Consider the following 17,034-nt stretch of genomic DNA (forward strand, 5'->3'; position numbering starts at 1 on the left):
CCTGTGGTTGGCGTGTCGACCTCACAGTGCCGAGGTGCAGGGCCTGATTCCAGCTCCAGCCTCCCTGTGTGGAGTTTTCGTGTTATCCCCGTGCCTGCGTGGGTTTTCTCCGGGTACTCCGGTTTCCTCCCACATTCCAAAAACACGCATAGCAGGGTAACGGAACACTCTAAATTGTCCCTCAGTGTGAGTGCGAGCGTGGATGGTTGTTCGTCTGTGTGTGCCCTGAGATTTGCTGGCAACCAATTCAGGGTGTCCCCCTGCCGAAGACAGTTGGCATAGTCTCCAGCACTTAATGAGAAAAAAATGCACATGGGATTATCCTCGGAGTTTAGTAAACTAACATTTATTAACAAAATGACCTGGTAAGAGATGCCACACTTGTTAATTGTAGCAGCAATATGCCATAGACAAATACAGTAAAGGCTTCCTCTCGAGCCAAACATGAAAGAGTAAATGAACTCGGAGTAGCAGGACGTGGCTGATAACAGTACCATGTTTTACAAATTTCAAATTCAAGCTCAAAGTTCATGCCCAGGGGCAGTCAGTTGTGTAAATGCTAACACGAACCAGTCAATCATGACATCATATAAAAGAGCCATGCAACTGGAAAGACAACAGATATAAAATCAAAACATGATACCGAGCAAACCAAATCTATGGTGTCACTTCAACAGAGTAAGAGATAAAACATGAACCCTTCCTGCAAGGTTGACAATAATGGGAAAATGTAGCTCTACAACATTGCAAAGATTGAATTGGAGGAACGGACATGAGCGTGTCTAATTGACTAGCTTGCGTCAACAAAAAATCTGCCTAGCTCTGGATATTTGGTCAGGTACTGAATATAGAATGAGAGATCACAGCGCCTGCTTTATTTAAATCATGACTGGCAAAACATGCCACGCAGTGTCAAGAAGTCCAATGCAGAGATGCATTTGAACATCATACAAGTAGCCCTACTTTCAGTCAGCTGAGGTGTCACACAGGAAAATAAAACATCGACTGGCTTATTGCATGTCAAAGTGGAAATGTCCAAAGGCACTTTGGACAAAAGCAGGAGCGTCCATGAGTAAAGATCCGCTATCTGTGGACCCTTCGTAATATCAAGCATAGGACAAGAGACATATTAGTCGTCACAAATCACAAATAGCTGTAATGATAAAACTTTCAACAGTCCCAAAAGGATTCCAGGGTGTACAATGACAGCATGGAGACGTGGATTTACAATATATAGCTTGGCTGGTACTCAGTCTTTGGCCGTGTCAGTTTCAGTGACTGAAAAGTATACAAACAGCATGTGTGTATTTTAACATATCTCATCCTTCACCATGCACTGAAACACAAAAGGCCTTCATCTGCACACACGTCCACAAAATGCTCGATGATGATCAACGGTACAACATTTCACATATTGAAATGCAACCAAAGAAAAAGACAAAAAGTGTTGAAAAGGATTGAAACATGCCACTCTATCAAAGCGGAGGATTGGACCTGTCAGTTCCACCTTAATCTAAGTCATCAATTCCAACATCATGGTGAACGTGATGACTCCATTCTGTTCCCGCACAATTGCCCCGGTGTACGCAGCAAGGTCCATAAAAGCATGCTTGGGTGAGTGGAAGTATATGTCCTTGCCTTTAAACGCAATTGTGATAAAACGCAGCATTGTGAGCAAGCAGGACCTCTCTCGTGTCCAACATCATAGTCTCTAAAATCGCCTAGAAAGCTTTCCCAGAGTAGTTCAACGTGTTATAGCTGCAAAGGGGTTGACTTACTCCTTGTATATGTAATGGCCAGGTGTCCAAATACTTTTGCCACAATAGTGCGTACGCTTTAGTGTGTTGTAATTTGAGGCAACTTCAAACTCATGTAAAACCATCTGGTTCAACAGTTGTACAGTGAGACAGAAGTCCCCAATGTCCCACACAAGCCATTCACGTGTAGTGTGTCGTGTGCAATGTCAACCGTGGACTCAACAACATGAGGTAACTCCAACTGAAGGACTCATTCAAATGTCAGATCACAGTACAGCAAGAGAAATTGATCTGTATCGTCACAGGAAAACGGGCCATTCTTGAAACATTTATGGAATGCATGATGACTGCATAATATCGTCCCTTAAACCTCTGAATAGATGACTGCCACTGATAGAACATGAATAAAAACCTAAACGCTGCTGATTATAAAGCAGACCACAAGTATAAAACACAGTTGCACATGGGAACAAAACAGTTACATATTTCAAGTTTATGTATGGGAATAATGTCAAATGGTAAATACTGCTACAGCTGCTAAGAACTGTGTGAATATACAGTATGTTAAAAGTGGGTGGCTTTTTTCCCCACCAGTCCTGAGTATTCACCTCTTATACTATCGCACTCAAAAAATAAACTATATCGTAGCTTTAATAAGACAGATATGAGGTGATTGCTGAGTCAGTGTGTCTTAATGTCTATTTGAGTGCTATTATGAATTGCACATGTGGGTACTGCAATGATCACGAACTCACAGGGAGTTATAACGGTGACAAAAACTTCTGCTCTGAGGCAAAAGTAGGAAGGGCGAGCTTCACAAACATGGGAGTAGCATCGCTCCATTTTTAACAAAGTTCATTATAAAAAAAAAAAATTAAAAAAAAAAAATTCAGTGCGGTTTTTTGCATCACTCCCATCCTGTATTCAAGTGTAGGTGTAAATCATAAGCAGGACTCCCAAAGCACTGTTTGTTTCGACAATGTCCTTTAGACATAATGCATTTGCCGAGTGTGTGAGGTGTCACTGATGATGAACCAGTCAATAATCATTCTCCATGGCAGGCAGATTGCGGTAAGGCTTTGGAGGCACATATATATCCTCCAGAGAAAAGCCGGTGTTCCTTATCAATGGCGACACAGTTGCCGGTTAAAAAGAGTCGTTCACACAGCTTATAAAATTGATGAATAAATATAATTCATAACCTGACAGAGCATTTCTGTCACCGTCTCGCCTTTCAACTTCTGAATTCTATAAGGACCAGTGCATCTCTTCAAAGTCTTCGCCTTCACCCAGGTTGGAGTCTGTCTCCAGGAGTCTCATGATCACTGCCATAGCTGCTTCGTCATTGCTAAGACTCCCAAGGCCCGGTGCAACCACGCTGTCCAGGTCTATCTGTGAGTTGTCCCCTGCGGTGGGTTCAGAGAAACAACAAGCTTATTGAGGTGCAAAGAATTTGGATTATAAAGACCATTTCTAATGGTATGTTTACATGACAATGTTGTGAATACACAAAAGCCTCAGGTTTTAGAAAAGGTTTGCATGCTGGCGAGAACGCTGAAGACGAAACTACTGTTTACCGAGGGGGATACTGTCAAGAGAAAATGTTAACCCTTTAGTAGACAAGAGACAGAACAAGCACTTTACGATTGATAAAACAGATATAGAGACAGATATAAAATTCATTAAAAACTTTCATGGAAGTGCAACTACAACCATGCTGCTCAGAAGCATCTGCCTATTTCTTCTTAAACAAGGTCAGAAATACACACCAAAGAGGCAGGAAACATCTGGCTCATGCAACTGCTTTCGAAGGTTTGTATTTTCTGGCTCCAAAACACAGTTGTGTAAATGAATGACGATTGAGTTTAAAACTGTGTTGATAAAATGACCCCCAAAACAGGATTATAGAATGTACCCATTAGTGTCTCCCCTCCAGGAAATAGAGCTCCCTGGGGGTCTTCTTCTGAGTTGGACTTTTCGGGGATCTCCATGTCTGTCGCGTCCCCGTTTGGCACCTAGACAGTAAAAGGCATAATGGTGACATGATAAAGTGATGAATCTGAGGGAGGTAAATCTAATTTGACAAGATAGATGGTAACAACTCAAGTACAACTTTATTGTCAAATGCGCTGTATGTGCAATTTACAGCACAGATGAAATTTCTTCCCTCTCAACCAGACAACAAGAGGAGCCGCTGCGGGTGCCCACGCCGCCATCAAAAGAACAGTTCACATAAAATGACAAAATACTACAACACAAATGACAGACAGTCGTGCAATATACTACATGAAATTACTTAATTTAACAACAGATACCGTCGTCCACCAGTCATGTAATTCATTACTCTAATTACAAAAACCTTATCTGACTCAATAGCATGAGAAGATATATGCTGTCCTAATGCTTTAATCAAAGCACTGTAATTCAAAAACAACAACTTAAATTACAGGTAGTGTACTTTCTAATGGCATAGAATCAAGCAGTCAATGTTTTGTAAAAGTGCAGGAACAACAAAAATAAAAACCTTGAAAAGGTTATCATCAAATCAACAAATGTGTGTTCCACTACTAGCTACAAGTCTAAAATAGATATTGGTTTTTAAACTATATTTTTTGTCTGCTGAAGCCTGAAACAGCTTTTCTTGCATATAAAAATTCATGTAACTGATGAAAGCGGTGCTTTATTTGCTTATTAAAGGAACCTGAAGGTATTGTCAAACTGAATTTGAAAGAACAGTATAAAATGTACTCACGTTGTTGGCTTGGTTTTGAGTAGTTGTGAGAGGAGATTTGTCCTGTGTCAGACTAAATGGGCTCCCGTTACCACTGGAGGGTGATGAGTTCATTCTAAAGCAGAACAGAAAGTGTCAGCTTAAAATCATATCAGACATTTGTAACAACTGAAGTGAGCGAGCGAGAGAGAGAGTGTAAGAAAGAAAGTATCCACCTATGTATGAGTCCTCACCTGTTAAAGTCAAGCAGCTCATTGGCAATCTGAGTCCCAATGGTTCCAGCATATATCATTGTACCGGGTGTTGTTGAGATGCCTGGTATAGTTGGAAGAGATTTCCTTACATCCTCTGAAATAAATGAGAGATAACCGAAAATGTACCTTTAGCAAACTTTTAAAACTCAAATACCGCTTGACAACACAGTATAAAATTTATTTAAATTGACCTCCTTTAGCTTTAGATGAGTGTTCAGTCTTGTTCCCTGCCCGACTTGTTCGACTGTGATCATGCCTGTAGCGAGAAAAGGAAAGAGCGCGGATGAAGGTGCAACGCCTTTGCAATACACATTTGTGTGTGACACATCTACTTACGATATGACTGTATTTGTTGACACAATATATTCAACTTCTTTGGTCCATGGGTTTACAAAACTATACCACTGACTTTGTAGTGTAACAAAGGAGCCATATTTTGTCTTAAACTTGTAGTGGTTGGTTTCTATTTTCTCTTTACTTCGCAGTGCTGGAAGTGGGAGAAAGTCAGGATTAGAAGAAAGGAATTGTGTTGTCATGTTTCCTCCACCTAACATCCCCCCTCCTCCCCCAATCGAGGAAAAGGGATGTAACTAACTAGCTAGAAATTTAACTGACCTTTTCGATGACTGTCAGCTAAATGTGGCAAGTCGTCTTGATGGAAGTACTCATAGCATGAAGTGCCAAGCAATTCTTGGGGAAGGTAACCAAGAATGGTTGTTGCTCTATGAAGAGTCATGCATTGTTAGAATCCTACTTGAGTCATAACAGTGTACATTCATGTGTAAAAGCAATGAAATATGACTCAAATATCCAAAGTGAATACAGTACCAACATTTGGCACGAAAGTAATTGAAAATGGCTGATTTGATAACACATGTACTGCTGAAGCCCACTTTCAAAAAGAGTTGAAGCACTCAAATTCCAGTTTACCTTTGATCAACAAAGGTGAACTTGCCATCCATGGTATAGCGTGTGATGAACTCTGTGGGTTTGACCCGGAAATCGCCATTAACTTGGGGAGACGAGTGAGAGTGGATGCGCCCAACAGCGACCAGACAGCTGAAGTGAGAGCTATCCTGTTTATCTGCGTCGCCCTCGCCCTCTGCTTCCAGCTGACTGGAGTGCCAGCTGCGCATGTAGCCTGTACAGTGGACTGTACAGTATTTCTGCGACTCTAAGTACAAACAGATACTGATCAGATATGAATAATATTGTATGTCTTGATATTTTTGCACATGCACGTCTACTTAATAAGCTACATAAAGCATTTTACATCAGACCATATCAAAATGCTTGTTTCAATAAAGCTTATTTATGGTGAAGGAAGGCTCAGGCTTTCTGCCGCACCTGCCCGCTTTCACCTTTCACAGTTCACATTCATTGTTCGTGGAGCGAGATACTCAACCTGCTACTAATGAAAAATTAGGCTGCTTTTGTTGTCCATTGCTAAACTCTTCTCTCTGACGACTTGAAACGTTTCACAGAATCATTTCACTACCTTTCTTTTTGGAGGTGCTGGCCTGCAATTCCTTCTCCTCAACTTTGACAAAGTTTTTGTTGCACTTCATGCGACAGAAGAAGGAGCGGCGTGCACCTGAACACAGTCGTGCTGCACCGACTGGGAGGTCAGCCTGGACCTGCAAACCAGCTGTAGATACAATAATTTCACGAACTGTATGTTCTCACACACGCTTTGAGAAACAGAAATAATTGTTTTACTTTTTGCATCTATTAGCCGCTCCCGTGGGTACAGATCAGAAGCTGAGAGCTGCTCCTTCAGTTTGCCTATGTCTTTAGGATGCACGTAATCAAAGAAGCTCTGTCCGATCAGTTCCACCTGCAGGGAGAAGAAAGTATTTACCAATCCGACCTACTACCCTGAAATAAATTGGTAAATTTACTCATGTTGTTACATCAGTTGGTTGCACAAAAATAAATAAATAAATAAATAAATAAATAAAAATAATCATCAAAAAATCAATCACAGCACTGCACCATCAGAACAGAACAAATACAATAATTTAATAAAGCTCTTCTTGTATTGGATATGTTGGTACTGTTGTGGTCATAATGTTGTTGCTGGTTGATGATGTGTATTCTTTGTGTGTGTGTGTGTGTGTGTGTGTGTGTGTGTGTGTGTGTGTGTGTGTGAGTGCCCCATTTAGTGTGTCAGGAGATTCACAGGTAGAGTTAAAAAAAAAAAAAAAAGTGTTACCCGACTATAATTTAATATCTTCGTGATGGACTCAGAGACAAAAACAATTTTCCCACGATCACAGCTGACTACAAACAGGAACCCATCAGCAGCCTGCCGACAACAAACAAAAGAGAAGATCTGAAGGATATGATGCGCCACTGTGATAACATTGTCAAGATACTATAACAATGTCAGTGAGACTTTACAGTACATATGAAAATCACTAAAGCTCCTGACTTAGAATTAGTGGTGCTCTGATCAATCGGCCACCGATTGTGAACGGACTATTTCTGTGGAAAAGTATGTCATCAAAATGTATCAATCAATGCCTTTCATCGCCAATCACAAAAACCGATCACCCACAGTTCATACTTTGCAGCCTGCGGCCAACCAGACACCAGCCTGTGTGCAGCGTAGCGGCCACTCCCTCTTTCAATAACACTCCACCGGCACGCAGCAAACCAACCAAACAGGCTGCCATGTGGAGCTTTTACGTGATTTGAGAATGCGTAATCTATGTGATTGGTGCCGAAATCAGTTTTCGGCCCATTTCACCCATGGATGATCGGTATCAGAAACAGCAGCATAAAACCCTGATCGGAACACCCCTAATTAGAATAGAGAATGACAAGTTAGTGCAAATAAAGTCAGACGTCAGGGATTTTTACCTTCAAGATAAGGTGTTGGAGCTCCTCATCAGGCAAGAACGATGGTTTGTAGTTAGTGTCAGAAAAAGAGCTTGCAGAACCTGAAATGTAGAAGAATTCAAAATCATTCAAAAATGAGTGGTTTCTTCTTTGTGTCTACTGTTGGTCAGGGCAGGCCAGAGCCCAGTGACAATTGGCTACCCCAAAATTATCGGAGTGACATTTTTATTTTGTGTAAGTCAGTACAATTTTTGCTGCTTCTTCGATGACCACTTCCATCACTTCAAATCTCATTTTTCACTTCCGGTGTTCTCCCAATACCCCAAAAAGCACAAAACCCACTTTTAAAGGTCAGGTGTGAAGTAAACTTGGCCACCCATCTTTAGAGTAATACTTAGGGCTAATAAAACTATTTCAAGCATACTGTCATTAATTTTTTTTTTTAAATGCAACCCACCCAGGTTTATAGTTAGACCCATAGCAATGCGCTTAAAAACGAAAATGCTTTTGTTCTGCAATCTCCGGCGAGAAACGTCTTTTACAGAATCCCGGGTCACCAGTCAGCCATTGTAATACATTGTTGATTCTCCTATTAATTGCTCTTTGCCATTGTTATCCGGCGAAATGCCTCGGCGCTGTGTGGCGATGCACATTCAAGCAAATAGTTTTCATCTGCTGCCAACACGGTGTGCAATCAGGTAAGATTGGGTGAACACAATTTTAGCACCTGTTGTTTAGCATCTTAGTAAATCAGGCCTTTTGAGTTTTGTTCTGAGCCCTGTGATGGCACGAAAGGATCCTGCATTTTCAAAGGCTTCCTTCTCTGGTCAGGAGCTTAAGTGTGAGAAGATGATGATGACCATTCAGGGAAAGATAAAATTCCTAGATATGCTTTGGGAAGAAGAGTTATGCGACTGTTGTATTAAGAGTGTTGTATTCCTTTCCTTCTCAGCATAACCTCTTCTGGAACTCCATACCTGAGGCATTACTGCCATCTCTCTGTAGGCACAGCACACAGCACTCACAGTAATAGTATGGTATTGTATTGTATTTTCGATACATTTTAGGCTTGCCATTTCTTGTCTCTTTTCAAACATGTTTACAGTATTTTTTTGAGGGTATAGAAAGGATAAAATAAAAATAATAAATACTTCAAACATATATTTCTTTGGACTCACTGTATCTCAGATTTTCACCTATTGCAGGTGGGTCTGGAATGAAACATATCCACTGCATAAAACTGGGGTTAAGTCTAAATCCGATTCATAAATTTCACCCTTCATTGTCTTCATGTTGTAGGAGTGTGAATGAGTGGTGAAACTGTTAAAACAAGCAAGCGAGGACAATACGGGCTTAAGTAGAGGACTCTGACACCTGTTCAAGTCAAACATCCAAAATACAACTGATCTATATTTATAGGGAATCAAAATCATTCTTTGAATTTGTAGCTGGGGTCAACCACACAAATGTAGTTGTGATTCTAAGTAATATCTGGTACCTCTAAGGGACTTGAGGTGCTGCACGGCCATTCTCAGCACAGTGAGTTTGTCCAGCTTCCGAGACATTGGGTTGCATGTTGGAATCAAGTCTGACAGCTTATCAATTAGTGTGTTCATTTTGTCCCGCCTTCTTTTTTCTATTTGGCTGTGTGGTTCTCTGCAAAGACAAACAATTGTGTTTTATTGTCCACCTTTAGCACAACATCAAACTTAACGTTTCTTAATGCAGTGTAAGAAGTGCTGTTTACTACCTGAAACATTTCATTTTGGCATGTTGATCATCTCCATCTGAGCTGTAGACAAGAAAAAATTTTCAAATAGTGCTTTCAGTTCAGGGGTCTATCCCACCTACTGCCCAAAGAGAGCTGGGATAGGCTCCTGCACGCCCGCAACCCTTGTGAGGGTAAGTGGATTAGAAAATGGTTGGATGGATTTTAGTAAATACGTGTACTGTTGTAATCTTTGTCTGAAATATGTAAAGTATAAATACTGTTTACATATTTTAAACATACTGGTAACCACATACACGAAAATTCCTAAGGGGTAGGGGCAAATCCTACTGACGGTTTCTTTCCACTTTCATGGGGGGTGGGGGGGTGTTCTGATCCCCATTAACCGTGAAAAAAAGAGGGATTACCGTATCCATCCTGTGCATATCAATGTTCCTATTGCATATTGGCCAGACAATGGGTTACCGGCCCAAATATTGGACATCAGATGATATGTCAAGGTTGTTTTTAGCCACCAATATTGGGATCAGCCCCAAAACTCCCTTATCGGTTGGGCTTTAGTATATACAGTACGGAAATTAAGAGAGAGAGAGATAGTGTTGATACACATGTGCACACACACATATCTAGAAGCAACACCTACTCGTTTTGGTCCTCTTCCATATCGGCGTTGATAACGGAGGTCAATCTTGTTTCCCTAAGAAGTTGAAGTAATCATAACAAGACATCATTTGCAGCAATTTGTCTCATGCATGTTTCGAAGACACAAATTGAAAGCATAGTCATACTTACTGGTTGTCCACACTGCCCTTTCGCTTCCGCGGCATCTCCATGCTCAAAGACATGCCAACCATCGAGGATGGAGTCATGAGGCTGGGTAAAGGGTCGCAGTTCATTTGGTTTTCCTCAGCCAGTACATCGTCTGGGGAATAAAAAAAATAGAGCAAGCTGCAGGTGGATGGAACTGCTGGAGGATTTAAAAAAAAAAAGTATTTTTTTAATTAATCTTGCCATCTGGTCTGGTCGCAATGGAACACTACATGAGGAAGCGTCACTTCCACGTCTAACGGAGGAAGCGTCACTTCCCCGTGTAAGGACGGCGAGAGGAGTCGAGTGGCGCATTCAAGTGCGTTCAGTTTGATCGAGAACCGATTTTCGGTCGTAATCCGAGGCATAAAAAAAACCCTAAATTTTGGGTCGAAAACCGATTTGGTCGAGAACAGAGACGTTCGAAAACCAAGGTTTGACTGTAATTCATACTAAAAGATTATGGTAACATTGTATATTATATATTAGGGCTGTACAATAAACCTAAATTTAATGGATTATGGATTTCGACTGCTCTCAATCTATAAAATCTGATATCACAATCTTTAAAATGAGATCAAAGAAAAACAATTCATGTGCAGAATGACATGTTGCATTTACGAATTCCAGATGTTGTCAAAGTACCCTGAATACACCACGTAGCAAGCATGTATGTGATTCTGCCGTCCGGTAAGCTCTATGATGTTTAATAACCGCCCAGTTGCTGTTTACTGTAAAACTAAACCCCCAAAGTAAGTACACACATTGTACATTTAAACACAAAACCTGCTTTAGCTTTAAAACGCCACTAGCTGCTAATGCTAAAGTCAATGTAATATAGAGGGTTTCAACATTTGGGGTAATAGAGTGATTCCATGCCAAATCATCCAGTAGGTTGAACCAATCTTTTTTTTTTTTTTTTTAAATTTTCATGAAACTTGCTGTACTTGTTGATAGTAATGGCACAACACAAAATCTCAAATTTTGGGTCAATCGGCCCAAACTACAACGCCCCAAATTTTAATATTTTTGGCAAAAACTGGAGTGGCCGCCTTCCTTTGAATTATCTCAGCATCTTCTGGGTCAATCTTCACAAAATCTGTATTTTTGGAAAGAGAATTCAACAAGGAATCCACATCCGCAATATTTTAGAAGACTGATGCATATTTTGCTAACTATACCTTTTGTCTTATAATTTACCTTTGAAATTGACCTTGTGGACCAGGTGCCCATAACAAAATTTACAGTTGCTAGGGCTCAGATAACAACCAAACATGGCTAAGCTTGAGAAAACAGGTGAACCGTGATTGGTTGCTCCGACGATTGAAGCCTTTTATCTGCCATGATCAGAATGCAATGAAGCTAGATGACATGCTAGCAGGCCAAGTTCTATCAGTGAAGGGAACGCAAGCGATTACCAGCTAACAAAAGCACACGCGCTTCAATTGCCATGACACGATGAGGTGCAGCTCAGTGACACTGCTGGGGGTGACGTATCCATCGGGCAGTGCATGTTTATTGAAAATAATTGTATTGCATTTGATTTATATGGTGCTTTTTTTTTTCACACAGACACTACAAAATAAATGGGACTAAAATTTGGCAACAAAAACAGTCAACATAAGAATAAAGACAACAACAAAGGCAACATTATAAAATAAAAGAAAAGCCAGTTTGAGTAGGTGGGTTTTGAGGAGGGATTTAAAGATATTAACTACCGCACCTCATTTCTTTACCAATTTCTTTATTCTTTTCTTTTTTTTTTTTTTTTTACTGACATCTCAGTCGCTGAAACATCTTGTTCTAATCCTGTTCATGTTCTCTAGACTGAGCAACGGGATGTTGAAATCGTGAGGTAACTGTGAATGGCATAAATCACTTGCTGTTGTCTCATTAGGCATGGACACCTACTTTACTTTCCACAGCTCCATAGCAAGGAACATGAATTATTAAACAAACCGTGGATGGTCTCTCCTTCAATTCCCTCCAAAGAAAAGACTAATCATAGTTTGCCGAGCGTTCAAAGAAAAGCTTGCATGTGAGAATTTTATTGGCCACAGATGTGGAAGAGTAAATGCAGGCACTGCCAGCGGGATACGAAAGCCTAGCTTCAGTGGTTAAGGCGCTCCCGGGCAACACATGACACATTGCATATAGTACACTCTCTTGCTCGTCTCTTATGTCTTACATTTTTAAAATGTTGTCCACTTCAAAAAAGTTACTTTTTTTTTTCCAGAAGAAAAAACATTTAGCCATGAATCTTCCATAGCAGAGGTTTCCTTAAGACTGCATACAAATTGTATGTGGAATGTAGTGCTTTCACAAGGTTGTGGAACTTTGGAGGCAGGGGCTGCACTGGTAAACAAAATTGATCTGATGATTGTGATGTTTAAAATGTTCACAGCTACTCAGGCATCTAACCAACTACTGCTTAGATTTCAGAGGTTTTCATGAGATCACCCCACTGATCTGTTGGCCTTTCTGGAAATGTTTTTCATTGGCAAAAAAATGGCATTATGGTTAGCAGGTTTGTCTTTGTAAAATATCAGTGTATGTGTTTCACACAGCCTTCATCTAGTACATACATGTAACATTTCATGACACTGTAGTTGACGATAATAAATCTCACATAAGGACTTTGTGGGGGTTCCTGGAAAAACATCCCTTAGTTTCAACTAAATACATGTATTTAGCAAATGTGCACTAACATGAAATTAAGTGAGTCAGTCAGAAACGTGAGAGAACTGGCACAAAATAAACCAAATGCTGCCGATAGCCATCACATTTATTATTAGCTGATTTCCACGCTGTGACCCAAATAGCAACTAAGAGATCGTCTACATGATAACCAGGCTACAAAAATGAATGGGCACCTCTAAGTGACGCATCCCCAATCCCCCATAATCCTGGTCACTATGCTGTGCGCTGATTAACATGCTCATTCATTAAATACCTGAATGAACATCTGCTGTTCTAAGTTGTACCTGCTGTCTACGACTCCACAAGCTCACTTTGTCAGTTAGCATGGGTAACACAGGTTAGTTGGTTAATACAAAAATCCACAGTATTTTGACTACCGGTAGATCGATGATCAAAATAATTTGACCAATAATTATTTTGAGAATCGATTAATCCTTTAGATACCTTGTTTAATTTAAAATTGTCCAAATCCTCAGAATTTCAGCCTCTCAACTGTAAATGTTCTCAGGTTTCTGTAGTCCTTCATCGAAGCAGGTTGATTGTTTGTTTTTTCAAATTACTACATTTCCAAACATCTGCTTACTATGGAAAATGATGATCAATAGGCCTGGGTATAAATACTAATTTCCTGAATCAATTCTATTTTGATTCACAAGAATTCAATTCCATTCGATTCTGATTTTATTTCATTTTAAGTCATTACAATCCAATATCGATTAATATACAAGCATTTATGGAACATCAATGAGTTTTAAATGTGATAAAAAAAACTCCGCAAACATTGAATTTAAAATTAAATTGTGCAGAGGCAGTAACTGGTGAAATTATTTTGTTTGTTTGTTAATAAATGTAACACATGTGATAAAGTATAGAAAGTGTTACAAAAATATTAACATCAGCAAGAATGAGATGAAAATAGGTCCTGTCAGAAATCTGTCTAAACCAGCAATTTATGTATTTATTTATATAAGTTTTAAAACATCAGTTCACAAGTAGCCATAATAGCTGTTTTCATGTTTGTGTTGCAACTGTACCCAGTGTGTGAGTGTTTGTGATGCAGGGAGGGACGTGGTGAGTCTTTCAGTTACTTGTGAATTAGGCGAGCGTTCAGAAATAACCTCAGAGCGTGTACTGGGTCACTGCAACTTTTCAGAGTCCACCAAAAACAGCGCTAAACGCTCCGATCGGGGACATCGTGCGCCAGTGCTGGCTGTGTTCGGGAATTTAAGAGAGCGGAGCACACTCTACCTCTCACACTCACTCCAAGAGCAGTGCATAGACGTCACAGTGAATTTCCGAATGCATCTTAGATAAAAATAGGTTAGTTAGCTTGCGGTTCTTCTCAGGAACACCCCTCCCACGCCCCCCCCCCCACACACACACACACAAACACATACACACAGTCCTAATTGAGATCACATTACCCGATCACAGTCATTTAAATATGTGATTCAATAGACCGACAAAAAATGAAAATAAAAATATTTTTAAAACTAATTCATATTAGAGAAACACAGAGTCGCGCTAAATATTTTGAGGTTAGTCCAACTGATGGCATGTGATCGATCACGTTAATCATGACTGAAATTGTCGCAACTCAGTCCTTGTCACAGTGAGACAACAACAAAAAACTGAACTGGCTTAGAAATCAATTGAATGCACCGTGTAAATATCAAATGAGAGTAGACAAAGACAATGTATGCATAATCCATAGTTCTTCCCCATAAAGTCTGACTCAAAAGACAAGATGCCAGCATATTGTTATGTGTAAAAAATGCATAATGACAGTAATAATTATCAGTCATATGAAGGAGCTGTACTTACAAAAATCTAATATACAATATGTGTGACTTGTATTTTCCCAGTGAGGGATCATATGTTTAATAAAGTGAATTACATTATTTTCCGTTTCTTAAAATTAGTGCATATGTAACTGATATTTTATCAACTGCACTGGTCAGAACAGACAGATTTTTCCTATATTGCAGTAAACTACATTTCTCATTCTATCATCATACTTTCCCTTGTAACTATCACTGGTTAGTTTCTGTGAGAGCATCACAAAACACTCAAGGAAAAGGCAAAAGATATCCTGACAGCATTCACTCAACTTGAGTCTCAAGCATGTCATGCAATGTTTTCCTTTTTAAGACATATTCTTACAGAACATTTTGGTTGAACTCTAAAACGGCATTCATTCCGGACTTTGACTGAGGAGGTTGCGCAGGAAATCCCTCAAATATTCCAGTTTCAGATTATTTAACTTGGTTGGCAAGTGATAAGAGGGTGTTTTTGGAAAGTGAGCAGCCCCATTTTCATTTCAGCATGGGGAAAAATTATTTGGAACTTCCATTGTAAAGGGACATAGAAATATCCAACCTACAGGACATCATCACATGTTCAGATAATTTATCTTTCACTCTTAACATTGTAATGTAAGCACTATAACAAATAAAGAGATCTTGAGCATTTCTTACGTGATTACTGAGCCGTTGCTGTTATATTATGCTTCTTACATAGCTGACATAGCACCATCCCTCCAAAACACAAACCTGAGCAGGATTCTTACCATTCAGCTGACCTCTAGACAGCATTTTACTTCCACCCGAACTATGAAATATGAGTAAAGATGTAACTTCAATTAAAATAAAAAGAGAAATTATTGAAAGATCAGGATAGTGGCCCAAGAAGTAAATTGAACATTACATATCTTGTAAGACCAGTGACCTTCAAAAGAAACAAAAAAAAAGGGGGGGGGCTAACAAATGGTTCATTTGAGCCATGTTTCAGCAGGAAAAATCATTGAGATACTGTAATTACTGCTTACATGCATTTCAAAATGTGACTTATATTTCCTTATATTAGTGCATTGTGGACAAGATCAAAACAAAGCTGTTTGGCCTTTAAAAAGTTATGTTAGAGTCTTTTAGGCATGTTTGGAAGAAATGTCGAATATTTCTTCGATGGTTGGCAAGCGTTCGTCAACGTTCGGTTTAATACCCACAGCGTTGTGGTTTTGCTAACTTTAAGCCGGTTGCTCGTCGGTACCAGTAATTGCATGGAAGGGCAAACTAGTTCAATGGGGCACATAGGATAAATGTCACGTTTGCATTAGTCGTATTTAAAAGACAACGAGACCGTAGTGTCCTCCCTAACACGGGTTACTGGAGTGCAGAAAAAAATCTCAAGTGGGTACACTTTTGAGAGCCGATAAACAGGCCTTGCTACCATGCTAAGCTAACATTCGCTTGCTTTTGCTTCGTCTTTCAAGCTGCTGAAAACTAGCCTTTTATTTCAAATGCAATTTTGGCATTTGACAGGCCAACGCCGTCTTACGCCACACAATACTATGAAAATATGAAATACAGTTAAGCATCGCATTAAGCGCCGAAAGGGCGAATTTGCTCTACTGATCTACTGACCTACTTTTGGTGATAGCGCAAAGTTACGGTCACCCGTTTCGAAATAAAGGAGCGCAACGACAACGGCTTATCAGGCTCGTCAGATACATGCCAACACGACAAGTTGAGCCGGAATGTAGGAGTGAGCGAACTGTGCGGGGTAAATGTATTAATAAGTTAATTACCTCTCATTTCTCCGTCCGTTGTGTCACCGCCGCCAGCGGCAGAATGCCTGGCCGCCATGGCTGGAGCCGGTGCGTTGGGGCCCAAGACTCCAATGCATAGATGCTCGAATTACGTCGGAGATTATGTCTTTTGTCTTCGCGACCAACACGAGGAGTTAAATAGACATCGAAAGATACATTGTTTTTAAGCTGTCGCGTTATTATACAATGAACACTGGAGGATCGTATGTATTGTGGACAGTTTAGTGTTGTAAAAGCGCGGAAGAAGAGATGGCACTTGTCTCCTCCTACCGGATCACGACCATGTCTCCCTCTTGTCACACCAATCTTTTACAGTACAATCAGAACCCCAACACGCACAAAAAATTATTGGTTTCATTGTTAATCTATTCACGCGGTTAATTATCACTGTCAACTGAAAAAGCGTATAAGGTCAAGCTATGTCATATCTATTCAGATGCCGTTGCAGATATTAAAGCTGGACAAGAATAAACTCCCATGCGCCATGAATACAGAATTCACAATGCTAATATACTGTAGTTAATAATGTACTAATACTGTTATGTATTATTAGTCACTGATGGTTCAGTTCCTACTTAGTGGTGTTGAATATGAATGTGATAGTC

General features: G+C 39.9%; 1 protein-coding gene across 4 annotated transcripts; it reads right to left on the bottom strand.

Moving 5' to 3' along the window:
* Positions 1 to 326: 326 nt before the first annotated feature.
* bmal2 (basic helix-loop-helix ARNT like 2) lies at positions 327 to 16,716 on the bottom strand. Of its 4 annotated transcripts, XR_002171014.1 has the most exons (19): positions 16,409 to 16,716; positions 10,108 to 10,237; positions 9,959 to 10,012; positions 9,337 to 9,378; positions 9,085 to 9,242; positions 7,608 to 7,687; positions 6,958 to 7,050; positions 6,462 to 6,579; positions 6,241 to 6,390; positions 5,673 to 5,916; positions 5,358 to 5,464; positions 5,079 to 5,229; positions 4,934 to 4,998; positions 4,722 to 4,836; positions 4,510 to 4,603; positions 4,216 to 4,218; positions 3,673 to 3,772; positions 1,545 to 3,163; positions 327 to 1,494 (listed from the first exon to the last, which is right to left on the bottom strand). XR_002171014.1 is itself a non-coding variant. In XM_019894181.1 (18 exons), the coding sequence occupies exons 1-18, from the start codon at positions 16,464 to 16,466 to the stop codon at positions 3,006 to 3,008; spliced, it is 1,920 nt and encodes a 639-aa protein (XP_019749740.1). In that variant the 5' UTR covers positions 16,467 to 16,716; the 3' UTR covers positions 327 to 3,005. The 4 variants fall into 4 exon arrangements, 3 of the variants coding, with proteins under 3 accessions (XP_019749740.1, XP_019749741.1, XP_019749742.1); XM_019894181.1 differs by having other exon boundaries at positions 327 to 3,163; XM_019894182.1 differs by lacking the exon at positions 16,409 to 16,716 and adding an exon at positions 15,392 to 15,431 and having other exon boundaries at positions 327 to 3,163.
* Positions 16,717 to 17,034: the final 318 nt, after the last annotated feature.

The sequence above is a fragment of the Hippocampus comes genome, unplaced genomic scaffold, assembly GCF_001891065.2.
Source record: "Hippocampus comes isolate QL1 unplaced genomic scaffold, H_comes_QL1_v1.1 scaffold104, whole genome shotgun sequence".
NCBI lineage: Eukaryota > Metazoa > Chordata > Actinopteri > Syngnathiformes > Syngnathidae > Hippocampus > Hippocampus comes.

Bases quoted from the DNA above. Each gene is read 5' to 3' on its own strand.
- bmal2 (XM_019894181.1), bottom strand. From the start codon at position 16,466: ATGGCGGCCAGGCATTCTGCCGCTGGCGGCGGTGACACAACGGACGGA. The intron at 5,917-6,240 runs GTAGTGAAATGA...GTTTGTACTTAG, and splicing joins CAGCACCTCCAAAAAGAAAG to AGTCGCAGAAATACTGTACA. The intron at 4,604-4,721 runs GTGAGGACTCAT...GTTCTGCTTTAG, and splicing joins GAGCTGCTTGACTTTAACAG to AATGAACTCATCACCCTCCA.